The sequence below is a fragment of the Chaetodon trifascialis genome, chromosome 4 (assembly GCF_039877785.1).
Source record: "Chaetodon trifascialis isolate fChaTrf1 chromosome 4, fChaTrf1.hap1, whole genome shotgun sequence".
Lineage (NCBI taxonomy): Eukaryota > Metazoa > Chordata > Actinopteri > Chaetodontiformes > Chaetodontidae > Chaetodon > Chaetodon trifascialis.
The window spans coordinates 12750588-12776052 of record NC_092059.1 but is presented as its reverse complement, the minus strand read 5'-3'; the positions used below and the strand labels follow the sequence as shown (position 1 = coordinate 12776052).

Here is a 25465-nt window from a genome sequence, read left to right as displayed (position 1 = left end):
GACCGACCTTCACAGGTCATCATGGGTCCAGGTTCGAAGCCCTCCTGGCACGAACACTCGAAGCCTCCCACCACATTGGTGCAGGTTCCATTTCCACATGGGTTTCCTATGGAGCACTCATCAGTGTCTGGAGAAGAGCAGGGATACAAGGAACAGGACCATTAAAACCAGTGAAACATTTATACTGAACCTGACATTTTAAAGGCTCATTAGGATCTTAAATGTTAATCCAAAAATAGATCAGACTGTAATGCACTCTGGTGCTGCTGGTGCCAGCAAAATAACATCAGACCTGGGTGATGAGACTGAATATGGTCATATATTCTGAGCCATGTCTGCTGAACTGCTGCTGTTTCATGATGAATACTCCAAATCTTGTCTATGGGGCCAGGGCTCATTTGAGGCATTAATAATAAGAAAATGTTGCAGACTGTTAACTTCAATTTCAGAAACTCTCTCACCAACACAGTTGACTCCAGTGTAATCCAAGTTGTATCCGAAGGGACATTCACAGCGGAACGAACCATCTGTGTTGATGCAGATACCATTCTGGCAGATTCCTGGGTTATCCAGACACTCATTCATATCTAGAGAGAGCAAGAGAAAATTAGCACATTCTTTTTAAAGCATATACTGTACAAGACCTCTACAACCGGCCACTAAATTCAAGGGATTAGATACACGTCGTAGCACTCACCTTCACGAGCGTCTCCTGGTCCAGGCAGAGCTCCATGACCGTAGGGACACAGAGTGTTGAAAGCAGCTGGAGACGCACCAAAAAAGGTCAGCTTCATTATTTTATGAATGTCTTTGTGTGCGTGCGTATGTGTTAATTAAAGCTCTGTGTGTGTGTGTGTGTGTGTGTGTGTGTGTGGTGTGTGTGTGTGTGTTACACACCCTCGTTGTTTCGCGGACACAGCTCACAGGGGAGTCCCCAGCCCTCGCCAGGCATGTTGCTGCAGCAGCACTTGGCCTTGGTGGTGTTTAAAGCTTTGGGGACGGAGCATTTTCCCGCCTCAAATTTGGTGAAACAGAAGCTCTCTCTGGTATCTGCCGTAAGAAGAAAAAAAGAGTCAGTCTAATCTTCTGTTTTTCTGTAGATTGACGGCAACTGATCTGTTATTCATTCACACAAAGACAAACTCCACCAGTGGTGTGAAAGTCCAATTACCACATTCACTGAAGATCATCGGTACTGTCTGCTGCAGCCTAATGTTAACTACTCTCACCGTAGCAGCGCCGTTTGTTGTCAGAGAGCACGAAGCCCGGCTGGCAGGTGCACTGGAAGCTGCCAGGGGTGTTGGTGCAGGTGCCAAACTGGCAGATGTTGGGCTCCACCTCACACTCGTTGATATCTGGGAAGGGAGCGTAAAAGAGGGCAGGGAGGAGAAAGGGAGGTAAGAAGGGCATTCTAGTGAGTGTGTGTGGTGTGGCAGATGGCTCGGTCGCCCTTGCTGGTTTGAGTATATGTGGAGCATTTAGTCTGTACTTAAGTGTCTCTATCCCTGTATATATGTGTGTGTGTGTGTGTGTGTCTTACCTATACACTGGTCATTTTGCACCTCGTAGCCAGGAGGGCAGATACATCTGAACGATCCATCCAGATTCTGACAAGTTCCTGGAGAGCAGGTGCCGGGCAGACTCACACACTCATTGATATCTGTGGAAAATGAGACAACGTACACATCAGACAATTTGTGTTGCATGCATGTGCGTGCCAGACAAATTGTACTGCATGAAGGTCTATAAACACCCCGCCATGCCCTTGCTTTTCATGTATATTTAATCACTGGCTTACCGACACAGTTCTTCCCATCTGGAGTGTTCTCATATCCCTCATGGCAGAGACACTGGAAGGAGCCCAGTCCGTTGATACACTGTCCGTTCCTGCACACTTGGCCCTGGAGGGCGCTGCACTCGTCTATGTCTGAAGGGTAGAAAGGGAAGAAATTTGTGTTTTTCCTGGCGTCAGAGCTTCTGTAAAGGCTGGCTTGTGTATCATTTTCTTTGTTACACCGCCAAAGACATACTTTTAAATACACTCTGATATATTCCTCTATAAAGCCAAAAAGAAATTTAAAACACAGTCAGCGTTGATTAATCTGATCTCATGCCTGTCCAAATATAATACTGCTACAGAAAAGGGCGGCATGCTTTTACTGGAATTTATAACCTTTAACAATATAACATCTAAACCCATGTCAAGACTTTAAGCTGTAAAACTGTTGTTGACCTTTGCGGAGCCCAACAGTAAAGGATCCTCACCCATGCAGTCGTTGTTGTGTGTGAGCTCGAAGCCGGGGAAGCAGAGGCAGTTGTAGGATCCCACTGTGTTTTTACAGGTACCGTTACCACACGGCTGTCTGTCACACTCATCGATGTCTAAAGTGCACACAGACAGAACAAGTACAGTGTGAGAAACAGTAAAATCAGTCAAATGTAAAAACAAATGTGGCTGTTATTTTGCAGGATTACACGCCATACAGTGTTGCGTCTATCAGTCTAGTTTTGCATTGTGCTTCTTACCCAAGCACATGGTCTGATCAGCCGTAGCCTTGAAGCCATTGTGGCAGAGACAGCGGTAGCTTCCCTGCGTATCGATACACTCTCCATGGCTGCACACGTTAGGAATCTCCTGGCACTCATTGCGGTCTGAAAGAGAGACAGAAATGGAAAATGCGAATGTATTATAAATGGCTGCAAATACCAACTATTTACGATCGATTCAGCTGGTCATTGTTGTTAGGTAACTGTTTAGCCTAAATGTCAAAATGCCCAAGATGATGTCTTCAAATCATATTAATCATATTAAATTTACAATGATCTGAAATACACAGACCTTCTAACATTCGAGAAGCTTGAACTATCATTTTTTTCTTCCATTAATGACTCAGACAATAATTTGATTTCTGCTGATTCACTAAATAAGTAACTAATGATTGCACTTCACATGCAGACATCCCAAATTATACGGTTGCTTAAGACAGAATAAAACCTAACCGAACCAGACATAAACTAGTGTTCTGTTTGGTCAAAGGCTGGTGTCAGTTAAAGGTGGGCTTAGTCATACTGGAGAAAGATTGTTGATATTGCCATCTCTCCCTCATCACCATGTGATTGCATGTTAGCAAGTCAGATTGACTGTCATTCTGTCACTAAGCACAAACATCACCTGATGCTGATTGGCTGGACTAACATATAATAATTTTCCCTCAACAAGGGATGTCAATGTTTTACATTTTCCTCACATCAGCAACATAATCAGTCTACCTGTCTACCCCGTGGTGTTTTAAGATGGGAAACCCCAGTCAGGCCTGTCAGACAGGCTGGACTCACCCACACAGGCCCCGCTGGGGGACAGTTTGAAGCCTGGCGAGCACTCGCAGCGGTAGCTGCCTGGAATGTTGATACAGTTGGCGTTGCGTTGGCACAGGTTGTCCCCGCTGTTACACTCATCAATATCTACACAGGAGGAAGACGGAGAGAAACAGAGGACATCAATCACAGGCTCCATAACTGTCTGGTCAGAGCAGGCAGTCAGCTTGTGGACAGCGGGAGGGAAAGACGACGGCTCCATTTTGGCTCTGGTACAGTTCAGACAGACGCTCGCAGGATGATTGAAGGTCCAGGCAGGTATTCCCATTCAGAGCCACTACACTCGACTTTACAAGGGCATAATTCCCGTGGGAAAGGCAGCATTAACTCTCCTGAACGGACTGCTTGTAAAAGTGCCTCTTGGACAGTGAGAGTGAGTGTAACTGTATTTGTGTGTGTGTGTGTGTGTGTGTGTGTGTGTGTGTGTGTGTGTGTGTGTGTGTGTGTGTGCGTGCGTGTGTGTGTGGCAACTGTTTGTGCCAGCAGTAAGTATATGATCTCTACTGTATAAGGAACGTATAAGCATCTGCTGATTCAGCAGCAGGGTTAAAAGAGGAAATACAGTGTTGGGTGGTGAAAGTGTGTGTGTGTGTGTGTGTGTGTGTGTGTCATCTAATCATTAAATTTTAGGGTTAAGACTGGGGTTAAGGTTAGGGTTAGGTGAGTGGTGGTGCTGGCCTTAGTTTTACCTTCACAAATAAGCAGTATGTTGTTGTAGCTGAAGCCCATTGGACATTCACAGCGGAAGCTCCCGATCTGGTTGATACACACTCCATTGGCACAGATACCAGGGATCTCCCTGCACTCATCAATATCTGCACAAAGCAACAACACAGAATGTTACAATGCAAGCTGAACTTTGTACCAGTGCCACTTTTGTATGATACAGGACCAAATTTTGACCTTGTCATGCCCTTACCAATTGGCTTGCCAGTGTGGATGTCGATGATGAAGCCAGGAGCCTGGTTACCACACAGTAACTGGTACTCAGCTGAAACAGACGGGCCAGGAGTCACTCAGTGAAGGTATCACAATCTGCTCGTACAGCAGTGTTTTCACATTAGTTTTCAGAGTACTGTATGTTTCAGTGTATTCATAGACACTCACAGGTGGCAGGAGTTGGACAGGCCTCACACGGTTTGTTCCAGGCCTTTCCCACATTGTAGGCGCAGCAGCACATCTTCTTGGTCATGTTGAAGGACAGCTCATTCTCACATGTGTCGTTGAAGTTACGGTAACACACACTCTTCCTCATGTCTGTGTTAAAGGGAGGAAAACAGCAGTCAGTTTAAAATGTGTGCCTTCTCAAGCTGTGATTTTACATTTTAAGTTTATTTTTTCAGTGTCTCTCCTGCTCACCCATGCAGTTGTTTCCTCCATTAACTTGCATGTATTCAGGGGGACACACACAGGTGTAGTTGCCCAGAGTGTTGTAGCAGGTACCAGGTCCACAGATCCCAATGTGGGTTGTGCACTCATCGATATCTGCACATAAAGATATGATGACGTATAATAAGAAATATGAGCAGGTTGTTCATTTATAAGTAATTCATATAATTTAACTGAATGGGTAAACTTCTTTTTTAGTAATTTCTCTTTCAGTTCTTACCCTCACAGATGCGAGTCTCCTCATTGAGATAGTAGCCTGCTGGACACTCACACTGGAAACTACCAAAGGTGTTTACACAGTTTCCACCCTGACAGAGGCCTGGCAGCTCCTGGCACTCATCAATATCTAGACAATAATTCAGATTGTTAGACCCACAGAAGTCACCAATGTATTGATTTTAAGTTAGATTGCATTTTCTAAATTCTGAAACAAAGGCTGATGGTTAGTGTTTTGCTGGCGGCCGCAGCTGCAGTTGATAATTGAGTAAGAGGCTGGAAAGCGGAGAAGGCTGCACTGTTTACCTTCCAGGATAACAGTGATGGGATTGGGCCTGAATCCCTCTCCTCCTGGGCAAAGTGTCTTATATTCCGCTACAGACAAGACAGAGGGACAAACAGCAAGTTGGTGACTTTCCATTTCACAGTGGGAAGAAATAATAAATAACTATTGAAGTAAACACTATAATTAATTGATCAGTCGAGGTGCTGAGGTGCATACTGGAGTTGGGGGCGGGGCACAGTTCACAGGGGTTTCCCCAGGCTCCTCCCAGGGAGCAGCAACAGGAAGCTCGGGTCACGCCCACTCCGATCTCAGCACTGCAGGAGATTCCCCCATCCCCACGTGCAAGGATGTCAAGGAAGCAGTTGCCAACACGGGTATCTAAGAAAGACATATGCTGGATAATTAAACTGTCAAAATAATAACAATATTTTGCATCATGGTGGCGCTTTAACTGAATAAGACGTCACCTCCTACAGTTAATTTCTAAATTATTACTTTTCATTAAATTGCGTCTCTTTTTCTTATTATGTAGTCCATCATAAAGGATCAACTTATGGAGGACACTTGTTTCATTAAAACCTGCTCATTTCGTTTGCCTTGTTTCAGCTTCGCCGTCAATTTAAACCTGCCAGCTTTAAAAGCAACTCACCTACGCAGCCCACTCCCGTGGGGTTGAGCTCAAAGTCAGCAGGGCAGTTGCATAGATAGCTCCCTGGAGTGTTCACACACAGCCCGTTGATGCAGTTCACAGGGTCAGCACACTCGTTGATGTCTGCAGTACACAGTGACACATACAAGCTCAGCAACACACACCACATTGCTGAACCTATTAGTTTAAGGACAGAATCCAATGATACTTTTTCTACCTTTAAATAAAATCTTGTTTATGTCACAAACTAAATGAGGGTGCTTTGTAGGTAAGCAGCACAAAGGCTGAGGAATGAAGGGAACAAACGGATGAAATTAGAAACATCTTTGCATATGTTGGACATCTTCAGTCAAAGATTTTTGAATGCTAGTATGCATGAATGAAGGCTGTTATTGTACAGGAAACTCTGCCAAGCTATCTGAGCCTTTTCCTTGAGATTTTAGAGGTACAGTTACAGATGTCCTGCACTCACCAGTGCAGTTTCCTCCGCTGCGGTCGAGTTCATAACCATCATCACACACACAGCGGAACATCCCTGGAAGGTTCTGGCACGTTCCAAACACACAGATGTTCTGAAAGTTACACTCGTCGATGTCTGTGGCAAAGACGACGGACAAAAAGAAAATGTTAGCTGAATGAAAAAAATGGAACAGGGAATAAAATGTGACAGAATGAGTGCAGCACCTTGACAGGCCTTGCTGTCCTCTGTGGGAGTGAAGCCCATCTCGCACTCGCAGCGGTAGCCACCCGGAGCATTCAGACACTGGCCGTTCTCGCACAGGTTCACATTGTCTGCACACTCATCCATGTCTGAAACAGAAGGAACCAATGCATTAGAGGACGACTGCACACGAAGCTCACTGCACAAAGTAATGTGGCAAGTGTTCAGTTAGGACATACTTAAAAAGCTTCAACAGCCTTACCAGAGCAGGAAAATCCATCTCCATTGAAGCCCTCTTTGCATGTACACCTGTAGGATCCTGGTGTGTTGACGCAGTCTGCGTTCAGGTTGCAGTTGTGGTCCTCTGCAGAGCACTCATCCTGATCTACAGGAAGAAAGTGTGAGAGAAAAGAACTCAATCAGAACAGACAAAAAAAAATAAAAATTGCCTTTATTTCATCTTAAAAATTTGTATTGCAAACATAAAATATCTGTTGCGAAAGCTACATCACATCTAAGACGAACTCACCCACACACTTGATGCCGTCTCCCACCCAGCCGTCTCGACAGCGACATTTAAAGCTTCCAGGCACGTTGATGCAGGCAGCATGCATGTCGCAGTTGTGAGCCCCAATCTCACACTCATCAACATCTGGAGAGAAATGGAGATCAATAAACAAGCAGCAACACACATCTGTACCGGCTAGTTCCCTTTGACCATTAAACAAACAACCATAAATAACATTGCAGTGCTAGTTGTTCAAAGTGCTGCTGTATCAAATGTAGTGTTTTGCTTACTTTTTAATTCTATAAGTAGTGAGTCATGAATAAATGATCACTTTAAAAATGGTCGACCTGAAACTACTGTATGCATGGCTGAACTGTCTCCGCACTCAGATGTGCTCACACAGAGGCCCAGACCTCTCAGTGACAGCTCAGCTCCTGATGTTTGTGTGTGTGTGTGTGTCTATGTGTGTACCTGTGCAGCCCGTGGATCCCTTCTTGACAAAGTATCCCAGCTGACAATGGCAGATGAAGGAGCCTTTGGTGTTCTCGCAGTCGCCGTGGAGGCAGATGTTTGGGTTCAAGTCACACTCGTTCACATCTGGGCAGACAGGCATGGACAGACACAGATAATATGTGAACGCTGTGGCCTTGAGAGGTTAGAGTGACAGAAAATGAGACTGACAGAGAAAGTCCCACAGTTCAGGTCAGAGGAGCTGAACGAATAAGTTCATGTGGCAGAAAAAGTAGTTAACAAAAACACAAGATTTGAAATAAAAGATACACATGTGCAAAATGAGAGAGACTGCAGCATGTGTTCCCAAGTTACAGTCAAAATAAGTATGTTAGTGTTGTTTTTCCTCTCACCGATACATGTCCTCATGTCCATAGAAGCCATGAAGCCATCATAACACAGACAGCGGTATTCCCCAGGAATGTTGGTGCACTGGCCTCCATCACAGATGTCTGGAGTCTCCTCACACTCATCGATATCTGACAGAAACAGCACAAATACATCTCAATGTGCTGCAGGCAGCAACGCCATGTAGAGCACCAGACAGCTCATATTTTCATAGGAAACAAGAGAAATGATGGAAACTATCACACTATGGCATTGTTGCATTCCTTTATTGTTTTAATTTGTGGAAAAAGAGCTGATGGAGATACAGATGTAGCCTGTGGTTTATCACCTGCGCAGGTCCGGAGGTCAGGCATGAGAGCGTAGCCCTCACTACAGCTGCACTCGTAGCTGCCCTCGGAGTTGGTGCAGTGGGTTTCACAGCCTCCATTCATAATGGTGCATTCATCAATATCTGCAAAGAAAGGTCACGATTACTGTTAGGTGTATAGGTCATTAGATTAGAATTACACAGGTAAGGTGTGTGCAAAGAAGTCAGTACACAAATGCATCATTTCCTAATTATCTAACATTGGTGTACATTTTTTGGATCAAGTTTGTTCCACTCACCGACGCAGCCCTGCCGGTCAGGTGTGGCCTGGTAACCAGTGTCACAGGAGCACTGGTAGGTTCCTGGCATGTTGACACACTGGCCATTCTTACACAAGTTGTCACTCAGCTGGCATTCATTCACATCTGATAGGACCAGCAAACAAAGACAGATAATTAGCATTAAACACGATGTAGTGTATTATACCTGAAGGTAATAATGAATCACGACACTAGTGTATAGCAAAAAATGTTATACTGTGTAAAACTAGTTTTTCAGGACTCGACTGAGGTCAAGTGCACTAGCTTTTCAAATGAATGTGCTGTGCTGAGTGTGATATGTAACACCTGTGTGTGAATGCACATGTATGTGTGGGCTATATGATGTATGATCCACCTTCACAGGCAGATCCATCGGTGCTGAGCGAGAATCCGGTGGGACATTCACACTCATAGCTCCCTTCTGTGTTCAGGCACGTTCCCCCACGACACAACAGAGGGTTCCTCTCACACTCATCAATGTCTGCAAGGGAGGAAGAAAGGGATGAAGAGGGAAGGAAGAAGAGGAAAAGAAACATGGAATTAACTGGACTGTGACTTCACGTTCATCGTTTGACATTGTGTAACTGTGAGTGAATTTGGTTCAGACTTACCCATGCAGTTCTTCATCATCATGAAGCCGCTCTCGTAGCCCTCGAAACATTCACACTCAAAGCTGCCGGGTGTATTGACACAGGTACCGTGACCGCACAAGTCCGGGGAGATGCGACACTCGTCGATGTCTGAAACATCAGAAAAGGCATGCTCACGAACTGCTTTCTGCCTGTGATGGAAATGTTTCATTCTGCCCGTCTCTCATACCTGTGCAGTTCCTCTCTTCTGCGGTCAGAGCGAAGCCGCTGTTGCAGCGACACTTGAAGCTGCCGATGGTGTTCCGGCAATTTCCGTAAGTACAAAGACCCTGAAACACCTTACACTCGTTTACATCTGCAGAGAAAGACATCAAATCCAAATCTCAATTAGATGAGTTAGAGCTACACAATTCTGTGCAACACCACGGTTTTCCTCCATCTGTCCTTATATCCTTGGTCAAAATACAATTAACTAGACAAATATCTTATGTAAGCATGACTGTCGCAGATTACACTTTTTTCTCTAGCATGGCAGTCATGGATGATGTTGGGTTTTACCATCAAATACACACACTCATGATGCTATGAAGCACTTTGGATAAAAGCATCCTGGTACCTTTGTAGAAGGGCCTGCCGGTCAGAATATCTCCTCTGTTGGCGAAGCCGGGCCCTCTGGGACAGATGGCTCTGTACTCAGGTGAGCCCGGTTTGGGACACTCCTCACAGTCGACGCCCCAGGCAGCACCCACTGAACAGCAGCACATGTCCACACGGTATCTGCCTGGCAGCGGCGCGCCACACTCGTCCTCGTGCCACTTCATGTAGCACTGCTCACTACGCATGTCTAGATAAATATTTCAAAAATCAAGTTTGGGCCTAATAGTGCAGTGATGTGATCGCGACTGGAAATAACAGTTTCACTGGATAAAATTTCGCTCCTCTTACCCACACACGTGCGCCCGGTACTGTCCAAGGTGAGACCCTCGGCACACTCGCAGCGGAACGAGCCCTGGGTGTTCACACACCGGCCATTTGTACACACTCCAGGGAACACCTCGCACTCATTAATGTCTGCAGCGAGGGGGGCATTTTAAGAGCCATGGTTACAAGGTGATACATGCACAAACATAAGAAAAGAAATCTACAGGGAGAACATTAAGGCACATTACAAGGACGAAAAGACATAATGATTTAATGGCCATTTACGTTGAATGAAGGGAGCACTGCGGGCTTGTCATGAAGTTATCAAATGTTCTTACCTTCACAGACGAGGCCCTTCATACGAGCAAACCCTCGAGAGCAGGCGGTGTCTGAGGACACAAGAGAAGATTGAGAGATGTAATAAAAGCATTTTAAATGCGAGCACTGCATGTAGAGCATGTGTAAATACACTGGTTTACCAGGGAAATACTGAATTTAATATTGGTCCAGTTATGGTGTCCCCAATGGTCAGAATGACAAACATTAAACAGTGGCACAAAAAAATTAGCAGCATCTGTGTGCGTGAACTGACCGACTTCGCAGGGGTCGCAGGGGCTGCCCCAGGCGGCCCCCAGCGTGGAGCAGCACTCAGACTTTAGCGTGGCTCCGTTGATGTTGACTTCGCAGCGGCTGTCTTGTATCGTCAGCCAGCACGTACTCTTCATACTGTCTGTGGAGCCAAGGTGGACTTGATTTTAGATACCCCGTGGAGTTGTCTTATAAACACAGTTAACATTCAGTGTTTTTCATCAAAACATATTGTGTGTAGCCTTCAGGCCTTAGAAAGAAGTTGGGTGCATTGGCTCTATTTGCTGGTGGTGCACAAAAAGCTCATTCAAACATCACTCCACAGCACCACAAGTGGTCAAAATGTCTCCACAAGACACCTTTAACTATGGCAACAAAACGCACCACGAAAGTGATCAAGATGTCACCTTCAGCTCCCCCTCTGTCCATAAAACTTGTCTCTGGCTACATGTTGAGCTGAGTAAAGCCCATACGTCACTACATTAAATCCTATGCTGTTGCATTCCTAATGAACTGAAATAGTGTACAGTCATAACAGTGACACGTTTTCTCCAAAACCACAAGGCCACCCAAACACAAAACCACAATTTACTCTCGTTTTCCTCCCCTGCTGTGTGACAGGCTCCAAAACATAAAACAGAAATGAACCAGAGGAATTTGTAGACCTCTGAGAGAGCCAGCTCATGCAATATGTATTAGTATTTATTTAATGACTCATTCTCCCCCCCAGTTACAATAAAATCTGTATTCCATATTAGCATGTAGCTTTCTCACAATGATTTCCCAACAGTAACAAACCTCAGAACAAGTGGAATACATCTAACCTCAGCAGAGACTCTTACATACCACGTGTCATTTTGAATCGACGGCGGTCTCTATGAAGTAAAGCAATTTCTACGTGAACCAAGGCCATGCATGCAAACATTTATCTAGTAAATCATCTCCGTGGGCCATTTTTCCCAACATCTGAGGATGATCATGTATCTGGAAACCTGAACCACCTCAGTGTTTGTCGACGAAAGTGGAGAGGAAACCTCGATTAGACTGATGAGACAAGAAGACTCTTGCGCTAATTATTTCCCATTGACACTCATGTCTCAGTGTGTAACCATTATCTCGAGCAGGCTGTTTCTGGGACCCTGCGGTGCTGCTCTAATTTATCTCAGGCATTTGGGAGGACGGATGTCTTACCCACGCAGATGGTGTTGGTGGAGTCCAGCTTGCTGCCGTGTGTGCATTCGCAGTTGAAGGACCCGGCCACGTTACGACACACTCCATTGATGCACGGGCTGGAGACGCATTCATTGATATCTGAAACATGTGCAAACACACACCTGAGGTCAGGGCCGAGAGGCGCATTCAAATGGACCGTTTGGCAGTTACCAACGCTATGTGTGTGTCTTCTTTCCATGAGCCACATGTTTACTGGAAACTAAATGCAACACATCTGGTAATAATGTCGCCTCATAATGACCTTGATTGTTGGTAAAAAAAAATGCCAAAACACATGTGGATGTGAAGCGGCACAAACACGTGAGTGTGTTTGTGTGTCAGAGAGAATGTGTGTGAGTGTGTGTGCGTGAGGGCTCACCTTCGCAGGTCTCAGACTCGGGTTTGAAGACAAATCCCTTTGGACAGGAGCAGGTGTAGGAGCCAGGAGTGTTTCTGCACAGACCGTTGTCACAGAGCAGACGGTTCACCAGACACTCATTGATGTCTGCAGGGAACGCCATTGGTTAGAAAATAACTTAAGATTTATGATTTCAGATTAAAGGACTATCATACAAACCAGCAGTATTGTCATTTAAAGCTTGACTATTTAAGTTCTGACAAAAGAAATGTTCAGTCAGATAAGAAAAGTTTAGTTAATAAGCTAGAAAACACACACTGTCTTAGTCCAGTACATCCATTGTTGCTGCTACAGCCTTACTTGGTCTGGAGTGACCTGTAGCTTGTGGTGGCTAATGTTAGCTAATGTTAGCAAACCGGAGAAAGATATTGTAGTACAATTTAATGCTGTTACACTGAATCTTAGCATTTACCTTTCTCTCACAATTCTGACTTGTGGCCACAGAAAGGTCCATAGTTTCACTTCAAGACAGATACACAGCACACTTTTCTTTGACTCACCAACACAGTTTTTCCCACTGGTGTCAGACTCGTAACCGATGTTACAAATGCAGCGGTAGCTTCCTCTCAGGTTCTCACATATGCCGTTCTGACAAATGTCAGGGTCCAGGGCACATTCATTGATGTCTATGAGAGGACACATAATGTAAGATAAGAGATAAGATGAAGTCTTATAAGATAAGATTACGTAGATGAATACTGATATAAGTCAAAACTGCACTGTGGGAACAGTCATATTCATGAACATACTCACCTCTGCCATCAGCTGTAATGCCAATCCCGCTGCTGCACACAGCCTGGAACTCAGCTGAGAGTTCACCGAAAAAGAAAAACACATCAGACAAGCTTGAGAGTTACATTTCTCTTCTTTATTTATTTATTGTATATTTAACAAAATGAACCAACATTTTCAAGAACTGAGAAAAACTGTGTAAAGCGCGTCAATGATTTTACCTGAGTTTCTGGAGGGGCAGGGTTGGCAAGGCTCGCCAAAACCGTGTTCAGGATTGGCACAGCAGCACTCCGACTTGGTCACTGCACCAGGGAACGGTCGCGAGCATGTGCCCATCTTTATGGCGCCGTAGCAGGTGGTCCTCATGTGAGTGTCCACACACACTCTCCCATCCACATCGATGGCCAGGCCAGGAGGACACTCGCAGCGGAAGGAGCCCTCAGAGTTGATGCAGCGGCCGTTCATACAAATCCCAGGTGTCTGACACTCATCAATGTCTGATGAAGAGAAGGCACATATTGTATACGTCCAATGACAGCTTTGGTTTATGAGCTAAGGTAGACATGAATGTTCTACTTCAATTAGAGAATCAATTAGAACTCCTCCAGGAGTGTCTCAAAACGATAAATATACAAATCATATGAGTTCCCTGTAAACTTTAATATAATGGTGGCTGTTTTGTTTCTCATTCCAGATGCTAAACGTACTGTAAGTTCAGGAAATCGTCTATAAAACCACATTTCAAGAATCTTGGATTATGCAGGTGAGCGTTTTCACAGGATAATATTTTCACTGATGTCACAGCAACATGACAAAATGAAAAAAAAAGGCATTTTTCCAAGTATCAGTCATAAATAAAATCAGCCCCTTAGAATTAGTCCATCTGTACTCACAGAGAGCTTGATGAGGAAATCTATTTAGGTTGATATGTGTTGTATTTGGGATATGCACCTGTGCTGTCTGTGCTATGTTGTGATAGTCTATAAGTTTCCAGACAAATCTCTCAGCAGAGACTCATAAATTAATCTATCTCTGTTTTTCTGGACGGTGTATAACAGCAGATTGGGAATGTTTCAAAAAAGCTCTTCTAAATCAAAACTGTGCTCAAATGGTTTCAAGAGAGGATCTGCAGGATATCAAAGAGCACCAAATCTGTCAGCACTGTTTTGAAGAAGCCTGTTTGGCTCATTACTTGAGGTTTCTGTTTGTACTTTATAAATCATTCATACCAGTGCAGTAGCGTCCGTTAGGTGCTAAAGCGAAGCCCGGCTTGCAGATACACTTAAAGCTGCCATCCTCATTGATGCACATGCCATTGAGGCACATGTTGGTGGTAGCACACTCGTCGTGATCTGGAGCAAAACAGGGGAAGGATTCAGGTCAAGTTTATGAATTTGAAAGTTCACGTATAGTCAACCTGTTTCTGTATCGGCTTCTTACCGATGCAGTTCTTTCCATCGGGAGTCAGCTCAAAGCCAGCGTTACAGATACACTGAAAGCTTCCCTCCGTGTTGACACAGCGGCCATTGCGACACATCACTCCATTCACAATGCACTCATCAATATCTAAAGAGAGGGGGAAGAGAAAGGATGTGGCTGAGTTTATCATATTTCAACCAACAGAAACATTAAACTGTGCCTCAAAGCTTTAAGGAAATATGTTAAAACTATTTCAGTGACAGATACACAGGCACATCTTGGGGACTTGTTACAGTAATATAATTCGACAGCAGTCACACATACCAATGCAGGCCTGTTTGGTAGGGGTTCCCTGGTAGCCCTCGTGACACTTGCAGTGGTACGATCCAGGTGTGTTGACACAGTCTCCATTGATACATGGATTACTCACACACTCATCCACATCTGGGGAGGAACAATAAAGCAAACAAAAAAAACCACCAACTTTCAGATTGAATTCTCCTGCAAGTGTCAACCTACACTTGCATTAAGTTCCTTAAGTCAGCAGAAGATGGCAGTGTAGTGCATGTAATTAACTGTGGGACTGTCACACAGTCACTGTGTCTGCCTGTATGGCTCAAAGAGGTTACTGGGAACTGACTGAATAACTTTGCATGTGCACTTGTACAGTACAGTGTATGTGAGCGTGTTTCTTACCAATACACTCCCCACGAACATCCTGTCTGTAGCCCATGTTGCACTCGCAGCGGTAGCTCGTGGGCGTGGGAATACAGCGTCCATTCAGACACAGGTTGGTGAAATGTTTGCACACGTCAATAGAGTCGTTTACAGAAACCGTGCCTGGGAACACACAACAGACACATGAACACAGTGCAGCAGACAAACAAAAATAAAACATTGTAATACAACTTTCATTTCCCATTTCAACGGACTTATTCAGATCCACAGAGCGACTCACCTATATGTGGATGGTTCAGAAGTCCTCCTCCATTGGCCCCAAAGCTTCCCCCGTTACCTCCAAAGCTCCCACCATTCCCTCCGAAGCTTCCTCCTCCGTTGCCACCGATGCCTCCGTTACCGTTACCATTAGGCACACTGGGGAACTTGTATCCATAGTTGAACCCATTGCCGTTGCCGTTGGGGAAGTGTCCGTTGGGGTAGCCGTGAGGGAGGCCGTGTCCTTGGGGAACCCCCACAATACACAGACGCCTGAACTCATCTATGAGAGAAACAGAGATCGCACAGAACGAATCAGTGGATGCGTTCTGCTGTAGGTTATGTTTCCAGATGAAACTGAAGAAGAACACATTCACCTCAAGCCCTCAAGTTGCTCCAACAAGGATTCTGTATTTAAATTATGTGGATCATTATAGTAATTCAGGCACACAAGCACCACTCAAAGTCTTACAGTGTATATTTGAAATGTACTCACCGTTTCCTGGAACTGCAGAATGCAAAAAGGCCATTGCACTTTGCAATAAATTTTCATGTTCTTTTGTCGAAGTTTGTAATTAAATTTTTACTGGTTTCAGATATGCTATGACTGGAGCAAAGCCTGACCAAGTAATATGAGAAAAATTATCAACTCTGCTCTGCTTTGGAATGTAGTTTCAGTAAGTCCAGGGCATTATTAAACTGTATGCTTGAAAGTATGAATTAAAGTTTCTATGCAGAAGCTGCATGTATTTGTCTGTGAGGACAGTATAAATGTACAGCACTGTATGTTTGTTTGTATGTATGTTCCTCACTTACTGTGACAGTCACAATTAATCAAACACACACACACACACATCTTATTTTGGCACTGCTGGTGAAAGAAGATCAGCAACAGATCAGTCATGGATCACGCAGAAGAAGAGTTTTCTGAATTCCATCTTGACTGAGGAGATGATGGGTCATTATCTTCACACAAATCTTTTCCATTTTTCTCTGTTTGGTTTGTGTTCATGACATCGGAGGCTCTGCCCTCTCCGTCTCTCACACACACACACACACACACACACACACACACACACACACACACACACACACACACACACACACACACACACACACAAAGCTCTCTCTAATGGCGTCAGTCTTGTCTAGTGTAACATTACTGTGTTAAAATCATTTGGCTTGTGAAACAATTACGCTGTCATGGCTTTATTTACCGCCTGTGCTTATGCCAAGTCATAGACAATCTATTGTGGAGACTGCCAGTTTTTTGTCAGCAGAGGAAGAAGGTGATGGATGTTTTGTCCTCATTTCAAGCTCATCTCCATCTCTTTGTTTGCGGCTCACATAGATGTTGTGGTTGTCAACGACTGAAACATAGGATCTGCATGTTCTGTATGTCTTGTTTTCAGGTGTACTCACCAGAGCCCCTGACAGGACACATCTCAGGGATCTGTCCCAAAGCCCAGCAGCGTCCCGTGTCACAGCAACACTGCATCTTCGTGTACTGACCACTCAGCTCTGCAGCGCAGCGGCCATTAGCCAGAGCAGAGAAGCAGGTGCCCACACGCTGATCTGAAGAGGAGACACATTAACAGGTTTACTGAGCAGGCAGCAGGCATGACTTTAAGCTCAAAAGGTCATCACAGCTGAGTCAAATATAAAAAATATACATGGCTGATTTTAATATGCCGCTGTGCGTGTCCAAGTTTTGGTGGGATCTGCGTTTCCCTCGGCTGTGACTGACAAAGTTTCCTTCATGGACATTAAAGTTAGAGTTAAGTTAAGGCTGAAACTAGGCCGTAATTAAATTAAGATTTAAACTTTCTACTGTATGGACAAATGAAAGCACAAGTACACATACTATACATAGTGCAAAATATGCATGTAAAAGCATTTAAACATACTAACATCTGTGTATTTGCATAATAATTCTTTTTTTCCATTTAACATTTTTATTCTTAGATTAGAGTTCTAGTTTAAATTCTCATCCTGCTGTAATGGTGTAGTGGTGTACATCAGGGTGCGTCAGTTTACTGTTAGGTGTAGCTACAGGTGCTACAGAGGACACCATCAACTCCCACCAGTGCCGCTGGGTCAGAGTGTTGCACCTCTGCATTGAAACTTTGAACCAAAGAGGGCAGTGAAACACTGTCTTTCAGCCTGGTGTGACTCTTTAAATGCAGGACTTCAGGTCACTGCTTTAGTATCATTTCCACCACTGACGCGGCATTATATGTGGGAAAAGCTTACAGGTAATCGCAGCTCTCAAAACGACAGTGCTGTAAGTCAGAGGGGCTGGCCTGGCCTTTCTATGGTGGCTGGTGAGGAAGCCTCTTTATGGGCTGGCAGTGGGAAAGGTTGCCTGGGGTCTCGACTAACTGCAGGAATCTGTAGGGCCTCCAAAAGGGGGTCTTATTTGTTACAGTTTTCCAGGTCAGGGTCAATGGGGCAGGAGAGGGGGCTGGGGTTCAAAGAGCATGTGTGAGGAGTAAATCGAGAAGGAGACAGGGGGCTTTCTGGGTATTTGGAGAAAATATGAACTGAAGGGAAAACGCAGAGTGAGAGAGAAAGAAAGCATGTGTATTATTTTAGAAAGTGAGCAACATATGTGAGAGAGAATTTTAAATTCACCTACAGAAAAAAGGGGGAGAAAAAGGAAAGGCAGATTGAAGGGGGACGTGGAGGCAGGGGAGCGCAAGTCGATTAACTCACTAATGAGCCAGCAGTCTGGAATTAATCAGTTCCATGTGGAGCAATTCTTGCCAATTAGACAGAACATGAGGAGGTGCGCAGTGTCTGGGAGCACATACAGTACAGTACACACACATGTACATGCAGTATGTATTCCCATACATATTCACAGACATGTACACAAAACATGACCAAATCCAAACACATACGCTTGCGTACATACATAAATGTACACAAACACGCACAAAACTTAAAAACACCTCATCGGAGTGACCGAGCTGGAGGCCGGGTGGAGGAGAGGGGGAGCGGAGCAGGGGTGGTTTGCTGATGAGGATGATGATGACTCAAATTGGATCCAGACTGTGGTTTGCTCGCTAGTGTTGCTCCACTACACAAGCATATGCTTTCATTTGGGGAGGTGTTTTTACAGACTGACTGACTGGACAGGTCCTCTTTTTTTCAGGCTTCCACTGTGTGACAGGGCATTAGGCTCTGATTACTGTCAGGCCCCCCAACAGCTCCCACTGGTCTACTTCACCACGGTACAGTACATCCCTCAAAACACAAGCCAATACAGCTAGAGCCACATGGGAGAACCCCCAGACCAGAACTATGCTTCCTGCCTCTAAAACATGAAACAATTTACAATTTCACCACAAAAAGGGCAAAGAGATCAGACAGTATGGGAAATTCCAAGCCCTGGTTTGTGTTTAAGTGTGACTTTGGATCACTGGTTTGGAATATCCGAAAAATGAATTGGAGGTGACCCAGTCTAGTCTGGCTTTGTTTGGGTTTATTTATCTCTGCCTCTGTCTCCTCCTGATTGAGTCTTGTCCATTTTGGAAGTGGGACAGAGACAGAGGACGGATATATAGTGTTTGTGTCTGGCACCTGTTTTATTTGCTCACTCTTTTTTTGTCTCTTTCCCTTCAGGAGTCTGCAGAAGAGCAACTGGAAACCACAACTGAAGGAGGTGAGGTGCAGGATCCAGATGTCAGAAGATGGAAAGGGAAAAAGGTCCAAGAGGAAATGGCAAGATAGATAAGGACCAGAGTGTGAAAATACTTCAATTTGGGGAATAAACTGTTAAAAAAAGACTCAAAAAACAAAAAAAGCCAGAGGGGACTGAGCAAGAGAAAAGAGAAAATCTAAATGGACATGGAAACAGTTTGGAGTAAACAGAAGAGACTTTCTACTGTAAATCAATGAACTGTTGAGTAATGAGCTTTGAAGTGATCCATAAAGACAGAGAGGGAGAGGGAAAGAGAGAGGGAGAGGGAGAGTAACGTCTCTTCAGAGCAAAGAAGAAGAAAGGGGATGACAGTGGAAAGGAAAAAAAGAAAAATATGGACACGCATAAAGGCAGACAGATGGAGAACGTTTGGGTTTGGGTGATTGGAGCACTGTGTCAGTGTGTGATCCACTTTCTCTCTCTCTCTCTCTCTCTCTCTCTCACACACACACACACACACACACACACACACACACACACACACACACACTGCCACACCAGGCTGTGTTTCTAATGATCCTGGTTATCTTTCATTCCTCCCTCCAGTGCTTCACCTGTTTGTTAAGGAAATCACAACCCATCCTCCATCACCTCTTCATCCCCTCTTTCCTCTTCTTCTTCCATATATAGATATACATAGAATATATTGGTTCCCCCGTGCTGAAGTTAGCTGTGGCTATCTTTTGTCTTTCCTCTCTTTTCTCTTAAACGACACCATATGTCTGCTACAGTGAAGCTTAACAATCCACCGCATGACAAGCAAGCTCACACACTACCTGCAAGATCAGCCTCCGCCCTGCTTATGTATGCGCACATGTGAGACTCTGGGAACTGCTTTTCTTGGTATTTTCAACCCATTTCCTCTGAAACTTTTTTTTTCCAAAGTAAAAACAGAGAAGCTCATTATTTTCCACAGATGATGGAGGATGAATTGCCTGAAAACCAGAAAATAACTTAAATAGCGCAGATGAAATTCACAATGAAAGATGGAGCTGGGTGGAAACATGTATTTTCAATTACAGCAGTCCACAGGTTTTACTTTGCTACAGGAGCTTTTACTGGATGGGAGATTGGTTGGGCCTGTGATGCCGATAGGGTTAAACAGACAGCTGTCTGTTTTGGGGCTAAATCTTGAAATAATATATTAACACCTGGTTGTGTTTCTCTGTGGCTGCCATGAGGGGTGAGGGCTGCAGGAATAGATTAACACCTGGCAGTGTTTCATGGGACATGTCAGTGAAGTATGCAGTGTATGTGTGTCAGCGTGTGTGTGAATGAGTCAGAGGGGCTCTAACATTAGAGGAGATTAATGCTGTCAAGGCCAAATAGTGCGTGCAAGTGTGTTTGTCTGCACATGGTGACCACAGGTCTGCAGGCCAGCTTGACTCATCAGAACTCCACTCACAGGAAACTTACCTGCCAGATGTGAAGCTTTTAGCTAGCCACGGGGCGAGGAAATACACAGACGAGAGACAGAGAGAAGTGTTGGAAATGTGACGTCTACATGTGTCAGACTCACCCACACATCTGGACCCGTCCGTGCTGGAGATGTAGCCTCGTGGACAGGTGCACACGTAGCTACCAGCAGTGTTGGTACACTCTCCTCCATCACACACGCCAGGGATGGTGCTGCATTCATCGATATCTGAGAGACACACACAGACACACAGTTACATCATAAAAACCTCATCTGATCTCCCATCACGGGACACATCTGTCGAGTATGCCTCAAGCCAGCTCAGAAAAATTTTTCAATGTTCAAAATTTCTTTGTTTGGAAAGATGCAGTAGCGCGCTGCAGTAAAAGTTTATTGCACTGGAGTAACAGTTTCTCCCTGAGGACAAATTAAGCAAACCAAATGGATCTGCAGTCTACCAAAGTGGAATTACTTCACTTCTGGTGTTCTCTCTTCAGGCTAAAACTCAAGCTTGTGAGACATGTAAATGACAAGAACAATCCAGCAGTATAAACTGTGAATCTCTGTGCGAGAGGAGCAGCAGCTATGATTCATCATAGCCTTCTCTACTGGATCAGAGAGCTGCTGGATTTAACACCATTTATACTGTTTTATTTAGCTTTTTGCTCTGCTTTTCTTTTGTTTATATTTCTCAAAGTAAGGTATAAAAAAGGAGCATTTTAGTATCAATGTGTGTAAGAGAAAAAAGAAAAATAATCACACACACAACCAACAAAGCAATGTTCTCCGCGTGCAGGGAACTTCAGGGAAACCTGCAATGTTAAGACAAAACAGAGGTATGCACACCATTATAGGTGCAAATATGGTATCTAGAATTGTTTCCAGTGTACAAAATGGCAACTAAATGGAAAGAAATGGCCATGCTTAAAGAAACTTAAACTCCCCAGGTTAAAGTGAATAAGCTGACCTTATTCAAACGTGCCACAGTCTGACTCTGTGTGCCAGTACCTGGGCATGCTCCTTGGCTGGGCCCACCTTGGTGTGGTGCTCGTTACGATGGTATTAAGTTGTATTATTCAGTGAAAGGGAGCCTCATTGCTCCATGACGGGGGACCCCAAAGTTAAGTTCCAGAAGGTATTGAGTTTTTATGATGTGTCATGCTTATTTATACGTATACGTAATTACTGCACCACTGCGGGGCATAATTACAGTATTAGTGCAGATGTGGTGCTTGCTGTAATGTGCGTGTGTGCGTGTGCCCTTCAGTTGGAAAAGCGATGGGTGTGTTAGTGTTTGTCTTGGAGTAAAGAGTGTGTAACTTATGTGTTTTTCTGCGTGCTTGTGTCTGCGTCTCAGCGTGGATGTGCATAGTAACGCCTGCTGTGGGAAGCTAAGAGGCCGCTCTTCCCCTGCTGACTCCTGTCTGACAGCAGCAGCAGCAGAAGGCCTAGGTGAGGCTGTAAAAACCCAGCCAAATAAACCTTGTGTCAGCAGCAGCAGCAGCATGCCAGACATTACGCTCCACACAGACGTAGCGCTGTGGGACTGACTGTGCGTGTGTGTGTGGAGGGAAATGTGTGTCACCTGGATAAATGTCTACAACTGAGGTATCAAATCTGTTACTGTGTGTACATATCTAAGGCTCATCAGGACAAAACTGGGCCAGTTTCCATATTTTCATCTAATCGAAACTGATTTGTGAAACTGTGTGTGTGTGTGTGTGTGTGTGTGTGTGTGTGTGTGTGTGTGTGTGTGTGTGTGTGTGTGTGTGTGTGTGAGTATCAGTGCAACGTGAGTGCGTGAGAATACGCCAGCATTGGAGCAATGGGGAGGTCCGTGTGCGTAATGAGAAAGTCTCCCAGATGCCGTAAGTGTTTCTTTGTTCAGCACTAACAGCTGGTTTTCAGCCAAAGAACTGTATTTATGGAAGGAAAATGGAAGAAGAAGCAGAAAAGGGAGAAGGAGGAGGGGGAAAAGGGAGAGACTGTTAAGCACAGTCTGAACTAGAGGGGGGGGGCAGAAAACCAGGTGCCTTGTTGTGCCCAAAACAATCAGACATCCATGACATCTTAACTGCTCCAGATCCTCACTAATTTCACCGTGAAAGCTCGCAGTGAGGCTTTTTGTGCATTAGCTAGAAAGGCGTTTCAATAAAAAGCCCTCCCCAAAGGACCTGGTCTGATTGTTTGAGAGATTTCACTAAACATGGCTTTCCTGCCGATCCATGACTGAGCATACACGTCACAACCGCTGTTTTGTTTTTACAAGCTTTGCAAACACTGAACTCTTTCTTTACTCGCGCTGCATGGGTCAAATGATAAAATCGCCACAGCAATTAGTTCATTTCTCACCTGAAAAACAGAAACAATGAACCCACTTTCAAAAAAACAAACAAAAAAAATGTCTAGTTTATCAAGTAAAAACTTTTGCTGGTTCCAGCACCTATCGTGAGGATTTGCTGCTTTTGTCTGATTCATATCATTGTTTTTCAGACTTAATGAGGGTTAGACTCTCATCACAGTTTATGGGATACTTAAAACAACTTTTCACTTTTTCTGACATTGCGCAGGTTAAACACGTTAATTTTAAAGTAACTGACAGATGAATCAAAGATGAGAGGAACCTTTAGTTGCAGCTCTAGTCCTGTTGTGACCACAATGACTTTTGCTGAAGAAAACAGAGCTTTCTCTGTATATGAAGTGATGGAAGGCCAGGTGTGTGTAATTTTAGCTTTGAATCCTCGTGTTTTTCTCCCTCTCACCCTCTCTTGTCAATCACCATATAATCATCAGTAGAAGAAGAAGGGATACGAAGGTCACAGGACTCTCTACTTGAGTCCTTGAGTCTGCTGTACAGTGCTCAGTGCTCAGCCTCTCTGTGCTGTTTGGTACCAGCTGGAATGTAACATCCACACCCAGATCTCTTTGAGCAGCGCTCAGGATCTCTCTGGAAGCGCTCATTCTCTTCTTACTCTCAGTCCTGAACCGCTGGTGGCGCTCACCCAAAACCGCAACTGAAAGTGGGACTCTAGTGAATTTAGTGAAGTCAGCCTCCCCATTTCCTCCTTCATCCACTGCAACATAAATCACTTTTCGCGTGTCATTGTAATTGGTTCTCATGAATCTGAAGGTGGAGATGCTGTTTTTTTTTTAGTGAATATGAACAGTTGTATCCTAGGTCTATTCTAGCTCCAGGCCATGCTACAAGTTAATAAAAGGAGAATTTAGGTAATAATTCATGCACCGATACACCATGTTAGCAGGTTCAGCCTTGATCTTGTCCAGTAGAAAAGCTGTCATCTGGCTGGAACGGTTTAAGAGCTTTCTGTAATCCTCCCTAAAGACTAAGAACACATTGCCTTCAGTCCAAGAGGCACAGCCCCTGCCTGGCTGACTATCAGACTGTTTAGCCTGGGCATTGTTTAAATTCCACCCAATCAACACATTGTAATGTGAGTCCACTCTCCATGTGCACGAGTGTGTTTACTGCACATGTCCAGGCATCTTTAACTCTGAACATGTAGTCACTTTTTAAATGCCCCGTGGAGATTTGTCAACTGATCCCAGCAAAGCCACAGCTATCGTTAAGTGCACGGTCTGTGGCCGTCTCACTTCCTTTCGGAACGGGGATAAGTTCACTCGTGCACTCATTCAAGTAAAGTTGATGATAATTTGCGATGCTTTGTCATCACATTTTTTAAAATGAGTTTGTGGTTATTAGTCGTTATCCCATTTTAAATAATGCTAGTTTCAAAATGCTAACATTAGCTTGGTTTTCTTTGCTTAATTTCAATGTATTCAGCAGCTTTTTTTTGGATCAGACTTTAAAATAAGACATTTGATTTTGCACAGTGAGGGAGGTTGTACTTCTGACTGTCTCCTTGATTACTTTAGTAATCTAATGCCTCTTCCTTGTAAGATATGCGCACTGATTTTTATACTTTATCAATATTTCCTCAAAGATAGCCACCAGTCCTCATGGTCTGTTTATTGATCAGGGTTGAATGTTTCTTATATGGTGACTAAATACCTTTGATCCTCATTATGAAGGTCTCTTCCTTAATTGTTATTCCACAACTCACCTTCACATTTGTGGCTGGTTTCACTCTGACGGTGGCCGGCGGGACATTTGCACTCATATGATCCCACGGTGTTGATGCAGTTACCTCCGGCACAGAGACCCGGCACTGCCTGGCACTCATCCACATCTAAGAGAACGAAGGAAGGACACAGAAACTGATGAGAAGAGGCAAATGAGACCAACGTTTCTGATAGTTACTGGTAAGTACAGAGCATCGGTTTAAGAGAGAGACACCAAAAACTACAAAGAAGGGGTCAGATTAATTTGAAACTATGTGCTTTACATTAAAGTTTACATCTGTTTCACATAGTTCAAAGCACATTTTTCACATCACATGTTTCTGGCACATGTTCTGTGGCTAAAACACTGTTCTTTGTTTTTCCATTCTACTTTTTTGCAGAGGGAATAACTTAAAAAATGAGTAGTAACTTGGCATTGGCTGTGACGCCTAAGACCACTTCCAGAAAAACCCACTCCACTCTTGTTTGAACAGGAAACGGCTTTTTAAATGTACGTTTTTCCCAGCATTCAATGTGAGTCACATTTACCAGTATTGGGAATATGTCAGTGGGTGGGTTCCTGTAAGAAACTGTGGATACCCTGGAAAACACACACATATGTGCGCATACACTCACACACACACACACACACACACACACACACACACACACACACACACACACACACACACACACACACACACACACACACACAGCCAGCATCCTGATGTGGAGCCTGGAGTGAGATCTTTACATTTGGATTCATGGTCAGGTGTGCTTTGTGCTGCTTCCAGCAAGACGTTGCTGTAGGCTCTCTAATAATTAGGTGTCTTTGTTGTACGTGTGTGTGTGTGTGTATGTGTCAGCAGAAAGAGAG

At 44.3% G+C, this 25465-nt stretch overlaps 1 protein-coding gene across 1 annotated transcript in view; it reads right to left on the bottom strand.

Moving 5' to 3' along the window:
* The window catches only part of fbn2b (fibrillin 2b), a 64045-nt gene that overhangs the window by 6445 nt on the left and 32135 nt on the right, over positions 1-25465 (bottom strand). The window contains exons 8-53 of the mRNA XM_070961438.1: positions 24591-24716; positions 20611-20736; positions 16808-16960; positions 15408-15668; positions 15146-15289; positions 14774-14893; positions 14471-14596; positions 14260-14382; positions 13252-13527; positions 13052-13105; positions 12799-12924; positions 12260-12385; positions 11860-11979; positions 10673-10810; positions 10419-10469; positions 10105-10230; positions 9776-10003; positions 9389-9514; positions 9181-9309; positions 8925-9050; positions 8549-8674; positions 8271-8393; positions 7948-8073; positions 7556-7681; positions 7106-7228; positions 6839-6961; positions 6600-6725; positions 6388-6510; positions 5916-6038; positions 5483-5644; positions 5287-5355; positions 4985-5110; positions 4735-4860; positions 4483-4632; positions 4295-4366; positions 4065-4190; positions 3337-3462; positions 2527-2652; positions 2266-2382; positions 1799-1927; positions 1541-1660; positions 1230-1355; positions 898-1050; positions 698-763; positions 462-587; positions 8-127 (exon numbers count right to left, since the gene is read on the bottom strand). Of these exons, the coding sequence (XP_070817539.1) occupies positions 8-127; positions 462-587; positions 698-763; positions 898-1050; positions 1230-1355; positions 1541-1660; positions 1799-1927; positions 2266-2382; positions 2527-2652; positions 3337-3462; positions 4065-4190; positions 4295-4366; positions 4483-4632; positions 4735-4860; positions 4985-5110; positions 5287-5355; positions 5483-5644; positions 5916-6038; positions 6388-6510; positions 6600-6725; positions 6839-6961; positions 7106-7228; positions 7556-7681; positions 7948-8073; positions 8271-8393; positions 8549-8674; positions 8925-9050; positions 9181-9309; positions 9389-9514; positions 9776-10003; positions 10105-10230; positions 10419-10469; positions 10673-10810; positions 11860-11979; positions 12260-12385; positions 12799-12924; positions 13052-13105; positions 13252-13527; positions 14260-14382; positions 14471-14596; positions 14774-14893; positions 15146-15289; positions 15408-15668; positions 16808-16960; positions 20611-20736; positions 24591-24716 (5964 nt within the window). The remainder of the gene's footprint in view (positions 1-7; positions 128-461; positions 588-697; positions 764-897; positions 1051-1229; positions 1356-1540; positions 1661-1798; positions 1928-2265; positions 2383-2526; positions 2653-3336; positions 3463-4064; positions 4191-4294; positions 4367-4482; positions 4633-4734; positions 4861-4984; positions 5111-5286; positions 5356-5482; positions 5645-5915; positions 6039-6387; positions 6511-6599; positions 6726-6838; positions 6962-7105; positions 7229-7555; positions 7682-7947; positions 8074-8270; positions 8394-8548; positions 8675-8924; positions 9051-9180; positions 9310-9388; positions 9515-9775; positions 10004-10104; positions 10231-10418; positions 10470-10672; positions 10811-11859; positions 11980-12259; positions 12386-12798; positions 12925-13051; positions 13106-13251; positions 13528-14259; positions 14383-14470; positions 14597-14773; positions 14894-15145; positions 15290-15407; positions 15669-16807; positions 16961-20610; positions 20737-24590; positions 24717-25465) is intronic.